Source organism: Arvicola amphibius, chromosome 5 (genome assembly GCF_903992535.2).
Source record: "Arvicola amphibius chromosome 5, mArvAmp1.2, whole genome shotgun sequence".
NCBI lineage: Eukaryota > Metazoa > Chordata > Mammalia > Rodentia > Cricetidae > Arvicola > Arvicola amphibius.
The window spans coordinates 96,596,874-96,621,422 of NC_052051.1; the positions used below are offsets into that span (position 1 = coordinate 96,596,874).

The window sequence follows — 24,549 nt, forward strand, 5'->3', positions numbered from 1 at the left end:
GCAGGTCGCGAACCTGTCTGTATAAGTAGGCTCTGCCTTCTGCTCTCCTTATTCTCCATCTTAGCTGAGTTTGTCTTTCACTCCGGTTTTGAGACCACTCATTGGTTACTGTGCCTGGAGTAATGTTACACGCGAGCAAAGAGCTTGGACCCTAGTTCCATTCTCATGGTACTTCGCAGTAAATAGTGTTTCTCAAAAACAAGCCTCTTGTTTGACTCCATTACAATGCATGAATAACAAAGTTAAACACGAGCCCTATATGACAGGCATACATTTTAGAGAAAGGGGCACGGAGTATGTCAAGAGTCACATCTGTCTAGGTCCTTCTGCAGCCCACCTGCTGGGCAGGGGGGAATTAGTCAGACCATGCAGTTCTATGACATCATTGCCCACCCTCCCATGGTCAGCAACAATGGTTCAGGAGTGATCAAGGCTAGTCTTGCAGGAGACAGATTCTAAGTACTGTTTGCACACTAGGCTCATGGCTGAAGCCCTGGAGGGGGTCCTCCTCATCGGACCAAAAGGAGAGGAGCACCAAGGCTTCTGGCCATGTGCTCACATGGAACACACTGGGATTTAGGACTGGAACAAAGCACCTGGCAGTACGGCTTCTCTAAGGAGCTTCTGTTCTAACAGAGCCCTGCTAAACCCAGTAGGAACAGGAGAAGACAGCAGAGGTACTGAGACTTTCAATGTTCCTGCGCTGTTTATCTCCATGCGGGCTGTGCTCAGCCTGGATACAACAAGACACAAAACAGCAGTGGCTTTAGACTCCAGGGGATAGGGTCACTCATGCTGTCCCCATCTATGAGAGCATTGCCATGGCTAACTCCACGATGCAGGTGGACATTGCAGGCCGTGACATCTCATGCTATCTGTGGCTGCTGCTACACAAGGAAGGGGCTGACTCCCACGCCTCGGCCGAGTTTGAGGTTGTCCAGACCATCAAAGAGCAAACCTGCTATCTACCCATCAGCTCACAGAATGTTCCAGGTAGTCGTTCTCAACCTTCTGTAACCTACTAACCTACAGTTCCTCATGTTGTGGTGACCCCAACCATCACATTGCTTTTGTTGCTTCTTCATAACTAATTTTGATACTGCTCTGAATCATAAAGCAAATATCTATGTTTTTCAATGGTCTTAAACAACCCCTGTGATAGGGCCATTCACTTGTCCTAAAGGGGTCGTGACCCACAGGTTGAGAACCACTGCTTTAGAGACTGAGAAGATATAATATACACCGTCCACTTGCAGTGCTCTTGATGTGGGACCTGTGCACGTTCCAGTCAGACTTGATGGGTGATGAGGATCTACAAAGTGCTGGATGGATCTTACCAGATGCTGTCCTCCAATATTGCGCTTCCAGGGTCTCAACACTTAAAGGCTTTGGAGACCAGTTACTAAGTAGATTAAGGAAGTTTGCCTCAAAGGGCAAGATCTCAGCTCCTCTAGAATGGTCGTAGTCCATCCGCATGGACTGGTAGCTCCATCCCCACCTTACGGGACTCCTTTAGGAAGATGTGGGCAGCCAAGAAGGATGACGAAGATGGCACCTGTGTGATTCATCAAAAGCCTTCGAATGTCCATGGAGGGTTGATGTACTGGGACAGAAGGAGGAAAGGGGCACCAGAGCCCTTGACCCCTTATGGTCTGGGTTCATGCTTTAGATTTAGGGTCCCCTGTATGCTCTGAACCTAGAGAGGCCCCCTCCCCTCACCACACACAGCAACATTTAGCTGTATGGATGGCAGTCCCTAGCTGGAACATAGGAATTGAGGGGCCCAGCAGTGAGTGGTTATGAACGACCCTCTCAGCAGGCCACTTTGGCCTGTGGTTCCTTGCTCCAGTATTGAATCACGAAGACCATAACTTACATGCCCCATCTGCTCTGACAGACGCCCACTGGGGCTGGAGTTTCTGGATCACTGGAGCAGATTGAAGAAAGGGTGGTCAGTGGGGGCAAAGAGGCATGTTGGTGACTCTTCTTCCTGACCCAAAAGGGCTGCCTGGACCCTTGTACACCCAACCTTGCTGGACAAATGCCCTAGACAGGACTGACCAGGAAACAGTCCTCCATCCTCAGGGAGAGAATGTGGCTAAAGGTTGGAGCATCAGAGCCATGGGCAGTCACAACTCATGGTTTGCCCACTGCCTTTCAAAGCACTACATTGATTTGCTATCTCCCTTCCCTCAGTGCCATGGACAGGAAAGGGTTAATGGTCTTAATTAACTATGGACAAAAAATAAGAAAAGAAATCATACTCAGAAATGCTAAGGTCACAAGCCAGGAAGACAGAGGCAGTATGTGTGCCCAAGTCTGTCTAATTTAAAACCAAACACATTTAATTTTATTATACTAGGAATGCAAACTTAAACCAATTTTGCAAGTAAGTTTCAAGGTCGATTCTAGATTAAGATACATCATCAAACTAATTACATACAGCAATCATTTGCAGTCTTATCCCTTATATTAACTTCTGAATCTTGCTGTACTGGAGGGAGACCCAGAGGTTTAGCCCAATCCAATCGCTCCCCTCCCAAAGGAAGGACTTGTGAGGGCTGGAAACAGTCTCTACAAGGGTTAAGATTAGATAATGATTTTAAAATTTTCTAAATCCTTCCTCTTCCCCTTTGCCTTAAACCCTGACCTTTCAGATAAAAAGTCAACGGCAAACTTGTAGCGTCATTTTCTCTAACGTAATAACTAAGAATAAAATATTATGAGAGGAAGCCAGAGCATCCCAGCATTTGCATGAGATTTGGTTTGACAAGCAGGGCTTTGGGAGCGGAGGGATCAGAACCTTCAGCCTCACACACCGGCCCTGTACCCACAGGTTCCTATGGTTGAGACCACTCAGGAAAACAACTGTGTCTGCAGTGAGTATGCCCAGGCTTACTCTTACCACTGTTTCCTAAGTGATACCTTGTAACACCTTAAACAGACTTTGTATTAGATACTCAGTGATGTGGGGTGATTTAAAGTACATGAATGATGTGCATAGGTTACATGAATACCATGCTATTTTACACCAGCAACTGAGCATCTGAAGATTTTGGTATCTGAGGGGGTGGGTTTTTGAAACTCATTCCCTGCAGACACTGACTAGTGTGGGACCACGGTCTGTACTCTGTCAATTATATTTTAAATAAATGCTGATTGGCCAGTAGCCAGGCAGGAAGTATGGGTGGGACAACCAGAGAGAAAGTACAGATGGGTCAATGAGAACAGGAGAATTCTGGGAAGAGGGAAGCTCCCTCTGCAGTCCTGTCCAGACACAGAAGAAGCAAGATGTGACTATGCCTCTGAAAAAGGTATTGAGCCATGTGGCTAACACAGATAAGAATAATGGGCTAATGTAAGTTATAAGAGTTAATAAGAAGCCTGAGCTAATGGGCCAATTAGTTTATGATGAATGTAGACCTCTGTGTGATTTCTTTGGGACTTAACGACTGCGGGAACCAGGCAAGACACAAACCTCAGATAACACTGAATGGTAAATAATGCCACTTTGGCACACTGATTATTTTGAGCCAAAGGCACTGGAAAGATAGTTCCAAGAAGGACTATCCTCCTCATTTACCTAAGGTAGTCAGCCAACTTCCCATGAGGAAGGTGCTCTTCAGAGCCAAGAGAACAGTCTTAGTGCATGAGACCAGAAGCAGACTGAGATCCATACTCACAAACACGTCTCCTTATACTTCTCCTGAGGATCCCTAAGCACAGTCTCACTCTGCCCTGCCCTGAGCAAGCTCTCTGGTCATATCTCCAGTTTATAGTTCTTTCTATAGCATCTCTACTAGTTTTGGTACCAGACAGCTTCATTGGGCCTTCATTTTCTTTTTGAAAATGGCTATGCACACATGTGAAATGCACATTTTCCCTGCTAATCTTCCTACATTGGTTTAACTCTGAGGTTTAGCCACACAATCCAAGAGGGCAGAATGAAGTTTTCCTTCCTCTATAGAAGTGACCCAAGGAGCATCCATGACAAGAGAAGCTTGGAGCTGAGGCTGTAATGAGTGCCACCCTGTCATCTTCTCACGGGAGTCACACAGGAGCCCAAGGACCCAGCTCTAAGGGGTGAGGTCAGAAGGGAACATTTCACTGTGAACTGCAGTCTTGAGACTAAACTAGGCATTGGAGTCCATGAGGAACTTGGAGTTCTCCTAGCATCCAAGTTCAAGGAATCACAATTTACAACTGAAACTGAAAAATAAAATCCCCATTTCTTCACTAGGTCATGGCCACTTCCTCTCAGAAAAGCCCCTGGAACCCTCATCCCCTTCTCATCACTAGGTCATGGCCACTTCCTCTCAGAAAAGCCCCTGGAACCCTCATCTCTGCCTAGGTTTTGGTGTTCAGAGCCTCATCTTTCTTTGTTGTAATTTGAGGGCTCTGGGTACCATCTGAATTCTGTCTTCTTGCTGCATTTATTTATTATTTATGCGTGTGTACATCACAAGCATGTGTGAAATATAGCACATGTGTCAGAGGATGGGCAACTAATGGGAGCCAGTTCTCTCCTTCTGCCTTGTGGGGTCAGATATCTGACTCATGTTATCAGGTTTGGAGCAAGTGTCTTCATGCACGGAGTCCCCTCAAAGGCTGACACTCTGTCTCACCCTCCTGACCTCTCTCCTTGCTGGTGTCACCAGGGATCTTGTCAAATTTCCTACTTTTCAGTTCCTCCCTAGTGTCAAGTCCCTCAGTGGTGACACAATGCCTCAGGACACAACCCAACGTCCTTCCAGACCACAGCAGGCCACATGATCCTTCATGCAAATTAGATAAAGATGCACACTCCTCAAGTGAGATTATTATAGATATGCAGATCATGGTGAGGGTACCACTCTGTGAGGCCTGGCTGTGTACTGAAAACTTGCATGTTTGAACCAGGCTGTCCAATCAGATCTTTTCCTCACCCTCTCAGAGTCAATCCCATCCCATCCCCTGGAATTTCCTCCCTCTCCACAGTTCAGTTCAACAACCTTCCTGCCATCCCCTCTCCTACTCGCCATACTTTTCTTCAATGTTTCTTCTTCTCTGCTTAGCTAATTGCTCTTTATTCTCCAAGACTCATCCCAAATGCCTTCGTTCCTGTTCTGGGGAAGCCAGACTTCCTACCCACCTGCCTCCTTCCTTCCCTGCCTCCTCTCACCCTTTCTACCATCAGGGATACCTTTACCCTTGCTCCCTTAGCTCTGGGTTCTTCCCTGCTCCTCTAACTGTCCATCTCCCATGGACTGGGAGCTCCCGGAAGCAGGGACTGAAATGGGCAGCATGTAGCACAGCATAGGCACTTCATCAAAGACGAGTCAAGACTGAACCAAGCCTCAGTTCCCCTCAGTAAACACCATTCTTAGTTCTATTTTATCAGCAGAGCCTCCCGAAGGAGCTATCATAACCTGCTTGCCGTCTTTAAGCCACATTGGCCAAGCTCCATGCCCTCAGTGATGGCCCAACTCACCTGCCAGGTGAATCCCATCCTAAAGAGCCCCCACCCAAAAAAGCACGCACCAAAGATCATTACCCAGACCTTTTGGGGCATTCCCGCTTTAACACATCTGCTGGCCCCCAGTCCCTGGCTTGAGCTAGGACTTTGACAAAAGCAAGCAGTTCTTCCTTACAAAGTGGGTGGGAGATTGCAAACCTTTCCATAATCTTTTCAGGAGCTCTCATCCTGTATTGAATCAGGGCTGGCCTGTCTGCAGGCCTGATGAGCTGCTCTAGAGAATCATCTCAGATCGCCTCAGCGTCCCTGATAAATTAGACACCTGGGTGCTGCATGCTGCGGGTTTTCCTTCTCACTGCAATTTGAACCTGGAGGACTAGAGGGACCCACACATGGTATTCTTATAACATTTGCATGAGAACTTGATGGAGGAGAGTCATCTGTCTATGTGTTACTTTCATTGGTTAATAAAGAAACTGCCTTGGCCCTTTAATAGGACAGAAAATTAGGTAGGCGGAGTAGACAGAACAGAATTCTGGGAGAGAGAAGGCAGATGCTTCAGACAGTCACCATAGTCAGTCGCCATGCTTCTTCTCTCCAAGACAGATGCAGGTTAAGATCTCTCCTGGTAAGTGACCACCTCGTGGTGCTATATAGATTACTAAATATGGGTTAAAGCAAGATGTGAGAAGTTAGCCAATAAGAGGCTGAAACTAATGGGCCAGGCAGTGTTTAAATGAATACAGCTTCCGTGTAATTATTTCGGCTGTAAAGCTAGCTGGGTAGCGGGACACAGCCCCACCGCTCCATCTACAAGAACTTGTGTGTATAACATGTATGCATGTTGTGTGGGATGGTTTATATATGCTACTCTATGTGTAGAATCAAAGGAAAATCTCATGTTGGGGTTTGCCTTCCACCTTCTTGGGGACAGAGCCACATCTCTGTGTATGCCACACTGGCCTATGAGCTTCGTGAGATTCTATTTCTCCACCTCCTGTCTCACCATAGGAACACTGGGATGTTAACTGCTGGACCCAGCTCTACACATAGTCTGGGGAGCCAAACGCAGATGTTCCCACATAGGTGGCAAGCATTTTATCCACTGAGACTTCCCTCAAGATGCCTTTTTTAAAAATATATTTTTGATCTTCAGTGCTCTGCAGAGGAGGTAGAATACCCATGGACAGGAAGGGCTGATTTTTGAGACTGATTAATTGCCTCAATCTTGGCTGGCTATGTGAGTCTCTAGTACAATACTTTAGCTTGGCTATAGAATTGTACAGTGGAGACTCTGATGTGGTCCTGGGAGTCTGTAAACTTTTGTATGAGAGCCAAATACATCTGTTTATGGGAAAATAGATTATATTGGAATATGCTCAATGCTTTCATTTGCATATTACTTATGGTTCCCTCAACAGCAGTTGAGGACATGTGACAGAATCCATCAAGCCCCAAAGCCCAGAAGTCATTCCTATCTGATCCTTCACAGTGAAGCTTGACACCCGCTAGACAGGAGCTCCTCCCGGCTGAGGCAGTGCTCCCTAATGAGAAGCATGAAGTGATCCTTCACAGTGAAGCTTGACACCCACTAGACAGGAGCTCCTCCCAGCTGAGGCAGTGCTCCCTAAACTGTCCAGAGTCAGGACAGTCTCCATTAAGACTATGTTAAGACCTTGGGTGACAGGCAGGAATGAAAAATAAACTGCTTTTTGTTTGTTTGTTTTTTAAGCACAGGCCAGTTAAGAGACACTATACTTGAGAACACAAAATCTTCTACAGGTCTCAGGGTGGGAGGGAGGCCAGCTTCCTCTGGTGCTCTGTATCTGCTGGTAGTTTATAAATTTGCACTTCTAAGATGCTCTGGCAATAATTAAGTCCCAGGCTCAGTGTTTTTAGGATGTATTAATAGGCAAGGCAGATCAGATGGGAAAGTATGTGCTGCACACCCATGAGGACCTGACTTTGACCCCCAGTACCCATGTAAAACTCAGGGCACAGAAGCATCTACGTAACTCCCGGTGCTGGGGAGATGGAGATAAGGGGATCCAGGCTCCTGCTGGCCAGTGAGTCTGGCCAAACTGTAACCTCCAGCTTCAGATGACCTTGTCTCACAAACAAGGTGAAGATGCATATCTCTGATTTCTAGATGTGCATGCACAAATGCACATGTGAACGCATGTATACATGCATGCGTGCACACACCCACACACCCATGTGCACAGATTGGCACAGACATATATACACACAAAAATAAGTAATTAAAATGAATTAATAAGCCAGCAAACTGAGGTGGATCACTGTATCTTTGAATTCTTAAACTTATCTGTGTTAACGTTTATTTTTTCACCAGGCTGTGATCCAAGATTTTCCTAGCATGTTGTGGCAGTTATCTGAACTTCTCTCCAAGTTCAGTTACCTTTCCTTTCCTGAGATCACCACAAGCCTCTTTTGAATAACAAGAGGTTGCTATAGACGGGCTGTAGATGGGAGATCTAAACATTCTTGTGAGAGAAATCGGAGTTGTGTATTGCCAAGGCTCTAGCTCTAAGTTCCATTCCAGTTAATTTCCAAATGTTTAAGAAAATGCTGGCTGATCCCTGCTATGGGCACCCTCGAAGACGATGTTGGATCTCACCTTTCTTCCTATTTGCTTCCTGGCTGCCATGAAGTGAATACCCTCCCCAACCATGCACTTCCGTCATGCAGAGCTGTGTCTCTACATGCCCAAAGCAATAGAGCCAACAAAGCATGGATTTTCCTTCTCAGAAACTGATTTTGCAAACAACTTGGTCCAGCAACAGGAAGCCAACTAGCACAGCAATTAGAACATAATTTTATGTGTATGTGTGTGTGTGTGTGTGTGTGCAGATACATACACACAAATATTGTCTTGATACATGTGTTATTGTTTGAGCTCTGAGTCCCCATCCCAACACACCCCACAGAAACAGAAGTTCCAGAGACACCAGGAATGTTTCTCTGTGCACTATTAAGCCTTTAGCACCCTGACTGGTATTTTTTAGTAGCAGGGAAACTTGTGGAACAAATGGTTGTTATGTAGGTGCAGCACCAAATCCTCCAGTTACTACTCACCTCCCCACCCCAAAGGATGCTTCCAAAACACATCTGCTGCCTTCAACCCAGGGCTCGTGCTCCTGGCTGTGGTGCTCCCAGACTTCCCGCGGCCACTCTGTGGAAGCAGCTTTCCACAAAGTCCTGATCACTAGGTCATTCCTTCCCTGCCTTCATTCCCAAGGAGTCCTGCTTGTTTCCTGATAACGTCCAGGGAGACACAGCCCAGAAACCATAGTGTGCCTCGCTAACATCCCTTTGCAGCTGCTCCCTCAACGCCCTTCCCACCCCTGCCCTGCTGTTTCTTGGCATCACCTCCCAGATACAGTGCTTGAACTGAGTTCACGTGGGTGGAACAGGTGGCCAGTGGACAGGAAGGCTACTGTGAAAGGTTTTTGAGCAAACTAGTAATCTATAACCCAAGCTCTATCCAGCACCCTGAATGGGCAGAGCCCTTTCAAATGATAGACTATGCCCAACAATGGCCAGGAAACATCACCTGGACTTGGAGACATGTCCAGAAACCAAAACGGGAATGGAACATAATATTTTCATTGACATTAAATTCCACCCCCCAAAAAAAGGCTACTTACCTTTTATATTGCCAGCTACTGGGTCTTCTGGACTCAGAGTGTAAACAGGAGAGATTGGAATTCCTATAAAATAATTTATTTAAAAACACGGATTAAGGAGATAGTAGCATGAACAGCCAAGCTGGACTGAGCAGGAAGAAGGCCCCCCTCAGTGAAAAGCAACACATGAGACTGATTGAGAGAAAGGCCCTGCACTCTCTGTGACCAACACACCTCATTACTGAAGCCAGGCTGCTTAGCAGATTAGCAAAAGGAAATGGGTGGCGTTTTATGCTCACGGTTGCTAAATCATTCATAACAGCTATGCCCAAAGAACAGCTGTGTCTAAGCATGAATAGAATTTAGGATTGCTTCCTTTTAAACAGAAATTTTACTCTTTATTTTTTAAGTAAAATTGAGAGTAGTTTTTAAAACATGTTTTCATCTAAGTTTTTTCCCTGAATTTTTGTTTATTACATTAAAAAATTATTAAAGCATCCTCTTATTTTTTTCCCACTAAAAAGGCAAGGGCAATTTCTGGCAAGCCTATCCCAGGCACAGATTCTAAATGGGTAAGCACCTGAAACACAGTCATTTGCTTCAGACATTGTTTCTTGTAAATGCATTTGATTATCCAAAGTAGAAAGGTCTCCTTAGTGAAGCAGTCACTGCTTAAATCATCACTCTAGGACAGCAGGGGCACACTGCAGTGTGGAACCCTGAACAGGTCGGTCCCAGCTCCCCACTGCTCCCAGCACACTTCTGAGATAAAACATATATACACACATGTCCTATTTTCCCTCATGAATATGTTAATATATTCATTCAGATCATTGTGTAGGGAGGCGGGAGGAGAGGCCCTGACAGCTTGCCTTCCTGTACACTGAAAGAGAGAACACACACTCCTTCTTGCCCCACCCTGAAAAGCATGATGCAATAGGTCTATCAGAGTCACACTCTACTATCGAGTTGAATTTCGCAATATTTGAGCCTAAGTCCATTGACCTAAAAATGGCAATGTCTATTGCACAACACCAAACTAAACATAATTCTAAGATTTGCCTTCGCAACTTGGGGAATGCTTTCATGTGAACAAAACCTGCCTGGGCCTTTTTCTAGTCCCTCACATACCCTCCCTGTCCGTCATTGCTCACACACAGGTTGGCTATGGGCCAGAAAGGGGATTCTCATCCATACTGGATACTTACTCGAGCAAAATGGAAAATTATAGTACCCATCTGCACATAGCTCACAGTTGTCTCCTTGGAAATTTGGCTTACAGTAACAGCGGCCTGATCCCTGCTCACACTCATATGCACGCTCCAGACCACAGCTGCAAGCTAAGAGAAGAAAGAATCACTACGTGACCCACACCCGTGCCCACACTTTTCAGCAGTGCCGTGGTCTCAATCCCCTGTGCATAGCAAACACTCGACTAAAGTTAAACGCTATGGTGATTACTAAATCTTTGTGGACTTGTTACTATGCTGTTTTGATGTTAATTATGACAAAGTTAAAATGATTGGAGATCACAGAAACATGACAAACCAGTAGAAAACTGAAGAAGCAACATTTATTGCAGGCTTGATAAGTGACTGATTCAATGAATTTAGGGCTTGACTGGGTACTTTTGATAGCTTTTCACCTACTGTTATGAAATATATTTATTATCATTATTATTTACATGTGAGAATTCTTGGGCTCAGAGAAAATATCAAGTTACCTGAGATAACTCAGTTAGAAAGAAATGGAACCAATAATACGAAGGCAAGGGAACAAAGACTGTCAAGGCCCCTGAGCCTGTGACACCCTCGGGGTAATACACACAGCCTGTCATATGCACAATATTGACATGAGACTTACGGATGCAGCCATGGAGCGCCTCCACTGGAACGCCGTAGGGCCGGTAGTAACCCTGTGCACACTTCTCACAGTTCACACCCGCTGTGTTGTGCTGGGGGAACAAGGACAGACCCTTCAAAGGATGCCAGAGAAGCCCAGCACTCTTTGCTCTGTGCTAATCCGCCACTGAAATAATTCTGTCACACAAGCCCGAAATCCAAAGTCCCCAAGACCATCCATCTTGACCCTGTATCATAGGACCCTGATTTCACCTTGTCCCTGAAATCCCCGCCACACACGTGGAAAGGTTCATTAAACTAACAGTTCTGGCTTCTCTCTCTAAAAACAAACAATCAAACAAATAAGTAAATAAAAATTTAAAAATTAAAAAAATGTGAGCCTGAGGCAGGTGAATCTCTGTGAGGTTGAGGCCAGCCTCAACCTATAAAGAGAGTCTATAAAGAGAGTTCCATGACAGTCAGTGCTCTTATGTGGAGAAATCCTACCTCAACAAACAAACAATGCAAAAAAATTAAAATGCTTCAATGAACTTGACACTTGATTAGGAAAAAATAATAGCCCTTAGTGTCCCTCTAGCTTTGAGCAGTCCCTAGAGTTCCTGCAGCTCAGATGCCCCAAGGGATGGATACGCACAGTCCTGCTTTAGCTCACAGGATGAGATGGCGTAGGGGAAGATCTTTCCCAGTTTGGGAAGGAAAGCATATAAGTCTCTGTCTCTGGTCTTTCTGACTGCATCTGTGTTTCCAACGTGAATTGTTGTGTGAATGGGCAATAAGAGCACGAGGCTCATACACAGAGCTAAGTTTTGAGCGGGGTGGCTTTTTCTAGTCCGCGGTTAATTCTTACAGTTGCCACAAACCCAATTACCCAGCACACATGATCAGTTTCCAAGAAATGCATGCCACAGCTCAGTTCTGTCTCCTTCTCACCCGAAAAGCACTGAGCAGTGTCACTACGGAAAAAGCAGCAAAAGCAGTTCAACAAGAATGAACAACATGAACCACACGGAACCTTCACAGAAACCTGGGGAGAACAAAGGCCACTCTGTGTCCTCTCCCTGCGGGGTTTTATTAACCACAGACTCTTGGTTTTTACCACTCTTGTTCTGTGGGCTAATTTAGCACCAAAGTCAAAAACCATGCTGGCCAGCCTGCCAGCACTCACAGGAAGCTTCTAAGCAAATAAGAAAGAGCTGTAGCCCACCCAGTCTTCCCATCAAGTGCCATTCCCCTTTCATCCCACTGCTTGCAACTATGGCTAACCTTGGCTAGCAATCCAGTTAGAGCAGGACATGAGAACTGTTCTGTGAGGTGGGCAGCCTTGGCTCTCTGCCTCAACGCATGCTTAAATAGCAGCGAAGAACCGAGGAAACGCTGCAGATAGGATAACGCCTCTGTTTTGGATGGCTTTCTCTAGGACCTCCACAGTCTGAGGGCAACTCACACCATTGCATTTATGGACAGCAGGGTTCTGGCTGAACCAAGTACAGGCAGGTCAAGGCACAAGAGTCGGGGTGGCTTCCCAGGCTTACAGTGGGGGTCTAGAGATCCTGCTGGGAGGAGTGGATGTTTGAAGTTGTGCTTGCACAAGGCTTAACATCAAATGAGAATCAGAGACCCAAGCTGAGTAAGGGCAGAAGCATCCTCTGCAGGCAAAAAGCCTGTCTTCTACCTACTGGCTGCTTTGACTCCCCCCAGAGAAAGGGTGTGTGTGCAGCACGGTGGGTGCACATACAGGACAACTTTCAGAAGTTGGTTCTTTCCTTCTACCGTGGACTCCAGGATTGAACCCAGCTCCTCAAGCTTAAATTCGCAAGAGCCTTTATCCAGTATCCAGAAAGCCATCTTGCTAGCAGAGTCTGCCTGCTTCATGTGGGTTTGCAGCGTAACTCCACGTCCTCATACTCATCCAGCAAATTCTATACACTGAACTGTTCCTCAGTCCGGGTGGCACGCTGTGGAGCGCTCACCTAGAAGTCAGGCCCTGGTCTGGTTGTCTGGGGTCTGAATTCCACCACAGAGAGCTTTTCAAACATGTTTTGACCTTTAGGCAAACCCTAACTCTCCGCCTCTGGCACTCGGTTCCTCGGCCGCACCTCCTCCTTTATCTTCTGTCTCTGAGAGCCCTAAGCACATGGAGACTGTCCACTCCATGTGATCTCCATCACTAGTCACCTCATCTTCAAAGAACCCAGGAAGAATTTTACTCATCAAGGTTCCACATGAACTAGGCTTTGCGCCTCTCTAGAATTATCTGCTCTTCTCCTGACTCACTTCTCCTCCAGCTACCCTGGGATCTTGCTCCTTACTAACACCTCTTGTTCTTCCGTTACTTCAATATCCACAAAGGATGCCTAGCTTATCTACTCAGATACCACATCTCAGGAAACTGCCCACCTTAGAATATCTCATACCCTAACCCAATAGTTAAAACGGGAAGCCCAAGGAATAAAATAAACTAATACCAACGGGATCTATATGTGCCTCTGGTAACTGCTTTCTCTTCAGGACAAGAATCTAACTCTGTCACCATTACTGTCTGCTGTAGAATAATCCTTTTGTACACAGCGAAGATGTGTTGGTTTATTAAAGATCCAATTGGCCAATAACTAGGCAGAAAGAGGTTACGAGGAAGAGCCAGACTGAGAAAACACTGGAGAGAAGGAGGGCAGAGTCACCAGTAGACGGAGCAAGACATGAACATGCCATGCTGAAAAAGGATTAATTTAATATGGATTAATTTAATGTGTGGATTAATTAAATATGGATTAATTTAAGTTGTAAGAACTAGTAACAGCCCTAAGCTATTGGCAGAGCATTCATAAATAGTAAATCTCTGTGTGGGTATTTGGGAGCTGGTGGTCCTAACTACAAGCTCCGCTTACAACTATCTGCTGCAGCTCAAGTAGGTCTTCTTCAAAATCCAGGCTTAGATTCAATGGTCAGGGTAATAGTGCTAAGAGACACTGGCTTTGAGAAGTGATTTAGTCATAAAGGATTATCCTTCACAAGTGGATTAAAGCCCTTAGAAAGGAGACCACAGAATTCAGCCCTTTTATCCTTCTGCCTCCCACCATGTAAAGATGGAGCCTTCTTTATGAGTTACCCCATTTCACCGAGACTGTCTGTGACAGTGTCTAGGGACAGCCTGTCTGTGTGTACTTTGAGATAATAATTCATTGTTTTCCACTTATGGGCACTGAACAGAAATAGCAGGAAGCAGCCCAATTACTGAATTTCTAGGGGACATAATTTGCTGTAGGATACGTGTTCTTTACCAGCAAACTCAAACCTGATCACCAAGCTGGCCGGCCCTGTGGCCCTTCTCTCTTTTTCTACCAGTGAAGACTCCCATGTTATTGTATGCATGGCATAAAATGCAGTTGGTTTTCCACCGAAGAACCAAGTGTCCCAGCAACACTTACAAAATGTCCACCTTTTCTACTATGGATGACTTGACATTTCAATCAAATTGTGCCATTCCTATGCCCTGGTTTAGGTTGTTGGTTTCTGGAAGACTGTAATCCCCATTCCAAGTCCACATCCAACTACAGATTCACAGTGGTTCTGATCCTCTGAAGATGGGTCCCACATTTACTTATTTCTAATTATCCATTCTTGTGTTCTCTGCTAGTAAGTCTAGAATCTGCCTGTCTGTCTCCACAAAAGTATTAAAATTGCACTGAATGTATAGGCTGACTTCAGAAAATTAAAACGTTTCTTGTATTTCAAGTCTGAAAACACCATGCTCAGCACAGGTTATGTTTGATAAATTTTGGTGTAGTGTTAGGAGTTTGACTCCAGCCCCACAATCAACTCCTTTTGTGACCTCTTGGACCTGCATGCCATTGATATTCAAAGCCGTGTACCCCGTATTACCATACTAATAGGTATGTTTCATGTTTCCTCTCTTCTTGAATTTTTTGGAATTGCTAGTCTTTTCAGATGGCACATCGTCCCCATTTTCACTTTATAATGAGCTCTGGAGGAAGAGTGCCTTTTGCTTTTTAAATATCTTTTCTGTGCGTGGTTGGGTTTGGGGCAGAACTAAACCATATGTTCCGTGTCTGGATCCCATATGTTTTTATGTGTTTCATGTGAAACACAGATGGTTTGGAAACCGTGAGACAAACACTTCATTGACCTCTGTATGTATGTGAATGACTAGGGAGCAAGCCCTGTCTTCATAGGAGAGGTTCAACGTCATTTGGTTAACAGGGATAGGGTACCTCTGAGCAATACCCACCAAAACCCGGGGAACCGACAGTCTTCATTAAGTATGTCAGTGTTACCACAAGAAACAGAGGCCAAGAGGAGCCGACGCAGACAAGCCATACAGTCTCCTGCCTCCTCTTTCCCTCAGTATTTGTTTTGGACGTCTTCACACAGAATGGTCATAGAAGCCCCACCTAAAGATTCCCATAAACAATAAACATCCCACTTGAGTTCTTGTCTCCACATAAGCACTCCCCGGCCTCTCCTCTGTCTGTTCACCAACACCTGACTTCTTGTGCCTTCCCACGTGCTACAGTGCCAACCACCTTCCACCAAGTATTTAAGCACAGACTTAATTAACTGGAGTCTAACACGTGCTTATGATTTTTGTTCTTATTATAAAATATATTTCATACATGCAAACTCTTAATCATAATTTGCCAATGTTAGACAATGCACATGAATAACAGCCCAGTTTCTTACCGTAGTATAGAAGACACTCAGAACATCCCTGTGTTCCTGCCCAGTCAGCCTCCCACCATTGCACCTCCTTAGAGCTAATCACACTTTGACATTTTCCTCTACTAACTTGTGTTGAAGAATTCTGTGAATGGCTGCCACACAACAGGAGCCCTTTATGAAGCTGATTTTCTGTTGCTGCGCTGCCCCTAAGATTCTCGGTGCTGTAATGTAGCATCAGACAAGGTCTCCTTTGCTCCTTAGTATTTCGTTATGAAATGATGAGCAAGGATGCGTCCATCGATCCTATGACTGCTGACTTTTACCACTGATGCTGACGGCGATTTGGAAACGAGCATTTCTGGGACTGGAGAGATGGCTCCACCATTAAAGGCTTGGCTCACAGCCAAAGCATTTCTGTTTCTTGTAGATAAACTGGGAGTGGGTAGATCACAGGTTAGGAAGGTGCATGTTTCACTGCATTTTATAGGTTTTGGCCTTTGCTGCAGCCACAGTACACCATTTCTGTTGAGGGGATGGCATTGTATAGTTGTTTCACGTCTCACTGAAATTGAATTTCTAGGCTTTTTTAATAACTGCTGCTTGGGTGAGAGGTAGAGGGGATTTGGTGATTTTGATTGGTATTTCCCTCCTGACTGAAGCAGCTCAGCCCTTGATTGTCAGCTTATTAATCATTCACGTACTTACATTTATAAGAGGCTGTTTTGTTATGGTATGTATGTGTGTGGGGGGGTTACCTGCCTTCATTTAAGAGCTTAGGACCATTGGGAAGCTCCACCCAACTCCACCGCTCCCATTCCATCATGGGCAGTTCTGCCAGGACACTATTCAACACTGTTAGAGACACCTACAGGCCATTTAAGCCCCGCCCCAGCAGATCTGCCACTTACTCTGGTGTTCTCTCTCCTGCCTTCCTGAGAGTCACCTGGGAGTTGCTTTGCTCTGTTCTACTTATTAAATCTGGATTTACTAATTTGGTTTGATTTGGTTTATTACTTCAGTGGAGAAAACCAATAACTGGGCTCCAATGACTATCAAGGACTCACTGTTTGAGAGTTTGCTCTCCCTGTCTGCAGCTCACCCATGAGTGATCTTCAGTGCGAGCAGTCAGAAGTTTCTAATTTCAGTGAAATCCGATTTCCTCATCTCTTATGACTGCAGCTTCCTCGGAGGAAAGTCTCCTAACCTTCTGAGTCATATGGGACCCAGTGTTTTTCTCTAAAGTTTACAACTTTACCTTCATTCAGGTCCATGTTTAATATCAGATCAATTTTATAGATTTGAGTAGGGATTAAAGCTTAGCTTTCCATATAAAATCTAGCCATTTAAGAGCCATCTGTGAAAGACCTTACTGTCCCAGTTGGGTTGCTTTTGTCCTTTCTTCAAGGTCACCCAACGTGTGACACAGTTTGGGTCTGTCCCTGCCCCTACTCTGTTCTGGTGACAGCTTTGCCCACATGAATCTATTTGAACCAACATAAGGCCAACAACAGGGTTGATACAGGGTGATGGCTGTAGGCGTGTCTCACCTGGCAATCGATGCAGACTCCCCCACCTGTGTAGGTGCCTTTACTGTTCAAGCTCGCCTGCTGTAGCTCCACATCTGGGTCATAGTAACAGTCCACGGCATGCCCATGGCAGTTGCAAGCTGGAAGAAAGCATCCTTGGTCAGATTACTGTGCCACTTTTAGTAAGTTCCCAGACAGGATCTCTGTTCTGTGGCTTACAATAAAGTCTGTTCTGAAACACTAGAGACACTCTGTGAACAATTACAGGGAATTTTTTACGCAGAGACTATTATAGAAAAGACTGTACTTCATAGACTCCTTCTGTTTGATAGTAAATGAAACATTTCTCTTTTCTTAAACGATATAACAATGAGTTATATCTACTAGAGTTATGTACACAGACTATAGTCACTGAAAACTATTGCCCGGCTCTTTATTCATTATAAAACACATTTATATGCTTTGTAGTATTTAATCTGCTTTCTAAGGTAGATGCACTACCCCCATACCACAGATAGGAAACTGAGATGGAACAAGCTTACAAGATGATTCACAGCTGCATAACCCATAAATAAGAGAGCCAGAAGCTGGTCAGTCTTTGCTTGATTTCAAATCCTATATTTCAAAAGTCTAAACTTTTGATCTTAGGACTATGTGTAATAGTGAAAAACAGGAATTAGGTTAATGTCTACCTGTAGACAAATAACAACCCATCTGGCTGACTATAAATCCTATGGAGATGGAGCTGCACGTATTTTGTTTGTGATGGAGCATGGTCCTAGGCTCAGAGTGGCACGCAGTTAACCCTGCCATATTAACTTGGATTCCTACTATGATAATTCTATATGTCACCAAGAGTGACACCAAAAAATCCATAATGACTGGGAAAGAATATCAAAACTATCTTTTTAAAAATAAAAAAGAGATTAAAAACAATAAAAAATCAGGACATAAAATTAAACAGATATTAATCTCTTACTAGTATGCCTAACACAGCCACTAAAGTATCTGATTAAAACTATCTAATTAAAATGCTCATACTAGCTCCATGTTATGGTCTGAATGCTTGTTTCTCAGAAACTGACATGGGAGAACCCAGTTACCAATATGAAGATGTAAGGATGAGGTTTAAAAAGATGTAACTTTGTAAGTAACTGTACCTCAGAAACAGGAAAAATAACTCATGCAGATGTTGAGAAGCAGATCCATCACTCCCTTACTTTCTAACACGCCTGTGATCAAGGTGGCTTTGCATTATCTCCTAATTCTCTCTGACCCCTTCTACCTCCCACAGGAAATGGTCCACGGCAGCACCTACTCTCAACACAGCCAACACTAGCATCTCTCTCTCCAGCCCTTGGCCCTCAATCTGCTATCACACCCCACAAATGCTGAAAAGAGAGACCAGCATGTCAAAACACTCAGCCTTACCCATACATGAATGTACCATGTATATATACTTAATAATTCTTTGTTCTTCTTATACTTTCCTCTTAAGTCTGACGTTTCCTTAATCTGGTTCCCTCTTGTCAATGGTTACATTTCCCATAGTTAAGTTACCTGTAGTCTACAAATATTAAATTTAGAGTCACAAAAATTAACAATTCATGTTTCAAATTGTGTGCCATGCTGTCAGAACAGCACGGTGCAGGCTGTCTTTGCATGGCTGTTACTCCCCACTCAAGAGTCACTCTGATTCATGCTGGGGATGAGATTGGCTTGCAGGGTCAGGTTCCTATAACCCTGTCTTACTTAATAAAGGCTCACAAGAGCAAACATGGTGATACTGGCCAGTTCATCACAATCTGGTATCTTTTATTATTAGTTGCTGTTCATCTCTTACTGTGCCCAGTGTACAAATTCAACTTTCTCATAACCGTGGATAGAGAGGAGGAGCATATAGGACATTTGGGGTCTCCACCATCCTTAATCTCACCAGCAATCACTCACCTTCACACTCGTTGTGCTGCCCCAGAGCAGCCGGCTGCCAGCGCCTCTGATTGAAGCCAGCGCAGCAGCGATTGCAAGTCTCCCCACAGGTGTGGTGCTGGCATTTGCATCGGAACCTGAACATGAAAGCAAAGCATGTTTTGGTAATTGAAAAGAGTGGTTGTAGGTATAGCATCAAACTCAGGGCAATCCTCATCCCTTGGCATCCTGAGTTTGAAACATTGTTTGCTTGGATTGATTTGATGTCTTCTTTTGTTGGAGATTGGTTCTCATTTATCCCAGACTGACCTTGAACTCACTATGTAGCTCAGGAAGACCTTGAACTTTTATTGCGCTTCTACTGCGCAAGTGTCGGGATTATAGGTATGTGCTACATGCCTGGTTTATGTGGTGTTAGAGACCGAAGACAGCACTTCTTGCCTGGTAGATAAGATCCCCACCAACTGAGCTGAACCCCTTACTCCCTAACCCCAATGAAAGGTTTACATTCAGATCAGCCCCAAAGCCAAACAGAAACCGCTGCTCCTGTAAACAAACATGATATACTACACACACACAATTGTTGAGTCATCCACAGCACATTCACTGTGCCATTACCAGAACAAACCAATTTGCATACATTATGTCAACCCCTCTCCCACTGTCTCCATTGCACAGACGGTGAAACTAAGATGCAGATAATAAGATATTCGCCAAAGGTCAAGCGGTGATAACAGAGAACCAAACATCAAGCTGAAGTTTGACTCTGAAGCTCCAGCTCTTTCTCCTCCATCACATGTGTCACATAAACTGAACAGCACTGGGCATGGTGGCTCACACCTATAATCACCCCTCCATGGAGGCTGAAGGATAGCAGTATCCAGGCTAGCCTGGGCTACAGAAAACAATAAATATAAATGAGTAAGAAATAAGAATAAGTGAGCAAGCAGATGCCGAGTTTCCTGGGATGTGTTTAGCATCCCAGCTTCATTGAAACCTAGAATTGTACTTGCAGCCTCCCTGCCAACACAGAGGTGACCAGGAGACAGTCACTGGAAAGCTCTCTGAGCACTAGGTTCCCGCAGGCTGCCCCAGCGCTCTTACAGGACACATAGCTGAGAGCACTTGACATCGAGTTTAGCTCTGGGCATTGGATTGGAGGGCTGTTCCTGAGTTACCACTCATCTGTGTTTGAAAGAAGACTCAAAACCACTGTGAATCAGGCTCCTGTCAGGCTCCAGGCACTCCCACAGCCCTTCTGTAAGAGGTCGTGGGGAGGATGGCCGGACTGAAGAGTCACACTCCAAAAAGAAGATTCCAACCATCACCCTGCCCGCTGCCTGAGAAGTCACACTGACGTGGACTTAATGGGCATGTGCGACAGCCAGAGATCACACAGGCTCTCCTCAGAGAGGTAGTTTCAGCTCAGTACCAGTGAAATACTTGCCATGGGTGGGCCTGAAAGAATATTTAAGGGACATTGCTTGAGGAACACAGGGTCCAACTACATTTGTAGTAAAGTTTTGAGCATAACACGGAATGGAGTCTGGTGCCCGCCTGGAAGGTGCCCTCCTGGATGGTGCCTGCCTGGACGGTGCCCTCCTGGACGGTGCCCTCCTGGACGGTGCCCTCCTGGATGGTGCCCTCCTGGACGGTGCCCTCCTGGATGGTGCCTGCCTGGACGGTGCCCTCCTGGACGGTGCCCTCCTGGATGGTGCCCTCCTGGACGGTGCCCGCCTGGATGGTGCACGCCTTGACAGTGCCCTCCTGAATGGTGCCCGCCTGGACGGTGCCCTCCTAGATGGTGCCCTCCTGGACGGTGCCCACCAGGACGGTGCCCTCCTGGACGGTGCCCGCCTGGACGATGCTCTCCTGGACGGCACTGACATTATCAAGCCTCTGCTGTACTGATTCTCAGTCTAAGCTAAAGCTAAGGTAGCACTTTGGCTTTGCATCTTCTGCAGAAATGCTTCCAGCCCAGTCTATTAGAGAATCCTTTCCAGGATGGCCTCTCCATCTTATCTAGCCTAATATCGACTGTCATTTTTCTCCTAAGCAGCTTACGTTTTAGTTTGTGACACAGCAAAAGATGAGCCTGAGCAGACTCCTCCTGTTCAGCAGGCTGCTTGGAAGCCCAGAATCAAAAGTGAGATCCTGCTACTATCCGTGCAGTCAGGTCAGGTGGTAAACCTTGCCAGTTAAAACTGTATTCTGTCTAGAACCAACTTCACTGATTGTCCAAAACGGGCCTCCTCCATGAAGTCTCTGGACCATCTCAAGAAGAGGCTTGTTTCCTGCTTATTCATAGAGATGTCACAAGCATTCCACACTAGATTGTCCTTGCTGAACTCTTCCCTATCATTTAAATGAGACTGAAGGGTATTTGAGAACATGGCAACCATGAAAGATCCTAACACGTATTCCCACCTTTGGTGCCAATTCCATCTTTAGGTAGGAACTGTCAAATGTGGTAGAAACCTCAAATGAAATAAATTTGAAGTCAGGAGCAGGAGAGATAGCTCAGCAGTTAAGAGCACGGGCTGCTCTTCTAGAGGACCTGGGCCCAGTTCCCAGTCTAGAACCTAAAATTCTCTGGCTGGGTGCACATCTCTACTGCAACAGCTAGTCTTATTCCTAGCAAGGTGAGGAGGGAGCTGGCCGTACTTACTGGTTTTCAGGGTTGTCAGCAGTGCACTCGTCCGCGTGGCCATTGCAAACACACCGGCCACCGATGCTGATGTCCTTTATGCTGTAGTAGTACTGCACGACAGAGAACAGGATTACCATCTTCCGGGGACTGTGACACAGACGTTCTCTCCCTGGCCTTTACCCACATAAGGGTTGACATGGCTTTTCCTTTATTCTGTACCCTTGTGCCATTTCTCCTTGCTGACTTGAGCCCAAATGAGAACCATGCTTGCTTGTAACTTGTCTTACAAAATGAATGCATTCCTCGATCAAATTTAATTTTTTAAAAAGCCTTCAGAATTTGTCCATTAAAACATCAAATGCTTTAAATGCAGGGAGGAAAGTACCCATGGGGAGAAGAATCGTACATATAGCCTACTGGAATGAGATGATGTGTTTTAAGCTTGTTTATACACTGAGCATATGGATCTACCAAAAATGAATTATTCGCCTACTATGTGCAATCTGCCCCTCCAGGGTGTGGGAAGGGAGAAAATATTTGCAAAGATGGATCAGATCCCTCTGTAGAGGGAGTTAACAGCTGTTGGCTGTTGTTGGAACCTTCCTGATTCATGTTCCAAAAGACTAAAGCTAAGAGTTCAAACTCCCAAAGACCAGACAATGTCAGCAACAGACACAGGGGAGGCTAAGCCCTAAACTAGACCAAACATACATTCACACATACACACATACACACACACACACACACAAATCTTGCAACACTCATGATAAGCCAAATTATTTCAAAGATAATTGGAAATTACCTTTGAATGTTTTTTAAATTATCTTTGATGAAATTCCAAAGATAATTGGAAGTGCAGAGAAGTGGTGAGCTGGGACCGTGCAGTTTTCCAGAGTGCTCAGCTCATGCTTATCACTGTTCCCATCTCCCCATCTCTGCTACCCAGCAGTTCAGAAAGAGCTAAGAGCATAGGAAATGCAGATGAGCCACCTTCAGACAAGGTGCCTGACTTTTCTGGAAAATGTTCAAAACTGTCATGACTATTTCCCAGGCTGCCCACCTCCAGCCTCTCTGTTATTAACTACATAAAATGCCACAGTGAACATCTTCCACTTAGCCTTCTAGGTGATCTTGCCCTTTCCCCTTGGGCTGATACCTATATCGGCAGCAGCCATAGACTTTCTGGCTCTCTAGTTTCGTATTGGGCTAGACCATGCAGGAGAAGGGCAGACTCAGGTCATCTCTTCTACTGTCCCTCCCCCGCTGAAGCCAGGGTACGATCCTAACTCCTGAGAATGGGAGATGTTCCTGTAGATCTCCCTCAGAGTACAGAGTTCACCGCGCCACCTAGGGTTCTCCCCCACTAGGTCACGTTTTGAAGTCCCTTTCCCTAGGAGGGTTTACACTAGAACCAGATCTTCTGAGTGGAATTTCTAGCTCTGCTTCTTCCTCTAGATCGATGGTGCATTGGTCCATGAGGGAGGAGGGAGAAGAAGCAGGGAACACCGTTCGGACCACTGTAGGTATGATGGAGATAGCCCTCCGGGAGATGACCAGTGAATTGATTCAGCTTTATTCCAGAGTATAGGGAATACATAGGACTGAGGAGCCTGAGACAAACATAATTTACAGTAAGTGGCACAGTCCTATCATAAGGCTGGGTTAGTAACAGCGGGGTCCTAGAGCGAAGCTCCTAGTACAAGTCTTAGTTATCATATGTGTAGCAGGAGCGGCTTCTAGCAGGGGACTGTGCAGGGTCTTTCTAAAGATAAACCAGGCATCCCGGTTTAGAGGCAGCTTTCAGAAAAGGTCAGTCCTCCAGGCCCGGGGACATTCTCCAGATGAAGGCAGGTAGAGACTAGGAAGTTTCGCTGGGGAGGGAGTCCCCATGTCACTGAGTTTTGGAGAAAGCTGCCAGGCCATGATGGAGTGAAACCTCTGACCAGCAAGACCTTCCAACAGAAGTGACCTCTGTAGCTTAGGGCATGTGGGTTTCCTCTTTCCTCCCTCGTTCATCTGCTGCTGATGCAGAGATTCTGAAGGAGGACACTAAGACATTGTGAGAAACAAGGAGCCTGGTACCCAGAGTGACTGCATAGAGCTGAGTTCACCTGTTGATGCACGCTAGAGAGTGATATGAGCAAGAGACAAACATTTCTGTTCTTTAGCCTCTGACATTGGAGGTAGTTGACTATGAGACTTAGCCCGTCTGCACCAATACCAGACTGACTATAATCATTTTTGGGGTATAACAATTTTTCTTATCTTGGGGATTGAACCCAGGGTTCTACCACTGAGTAGATTGACAGCTACCCTGCCTAGGCTGTCCTAAGGCTCATTCAACAGTACAATCAGGCCTTACACTTAAAGTCTTCCTGCATCAGCTTCCCTAGCAGCTGATTACAGACCTGCATCACCAGGCCTGGTTCATTTGCAGCTGGATTACAGACCTGCATCACCAGGCCTGGCTCATTTGCAGCTGGATTACAGACCTGCACCACCAGACCTGGCTCATTTGCAGCTGGATTACAGACCTGCACCACAGGGCCTGGCTCATTTGCAGCTGGATTACAGACCTGAACCACAGGGTCTGGTTCATTTGCAGCTGGATTACAGACCTGCACCACAGGGCCTGGTTCATTAGCATCTGGATTACAGACCTGCAGCACCAGGCCTGGTTCATTTGCAGCTGGATTACAGACCTGCAGCACCAGGCCTGGTTCATTCGCAGCTAGATTACAGACCTGCACCACAGGGCCTGGTTCATTAGCAGCTGGATTACAGACCTGCACCACAGGGTCTG

General features: G+C 45.6%; 1 protein-coding gene and 1 pseudogene across 1 annotated transcript in view; one reads left to right on the plus strand and one right to left on the minus strand.

The window, feature by feature from the left end:
* The window catches only part of Lama3 (laminin subunit alpha 3), a 219,437-nt gene that overhangs the window by 144,078 nt on the left and 50,810 nt on the right, over positions 1-24,549 (minus strand). Inside the window, exons 6-11 of the mRNA XM_038330296.1 lie at positions 21,765-21,856; positions 19,118-19,233; positions 17,189-17,307; positions 10,966-11,056; positions 10,311-10,442; positions 9,124-9,186 (exon numbers count right to left, since the gene is read on the minus strand). Of these exons, the coding sequence (XP_038186224.1) occupies positions 9,124-9,186; positions 10,311-10,442; positions 10,966-11,056; positions 17,189-17,307; positions 19,118-19,233; positions 21,765-21,856 (613 nt within the window). The remainder of the gene's footprint in view (positions 1-9,123; positions 9,187-10,310; positions 10,443-10,965; positions 11,057-17,188; positions 17,308-19,117; positions 19,234-21,764; positions 21,857-24,549) is intronic.
* Positions 367-1,305, plus strand: LOC119814275 (annotated as a pseudogene).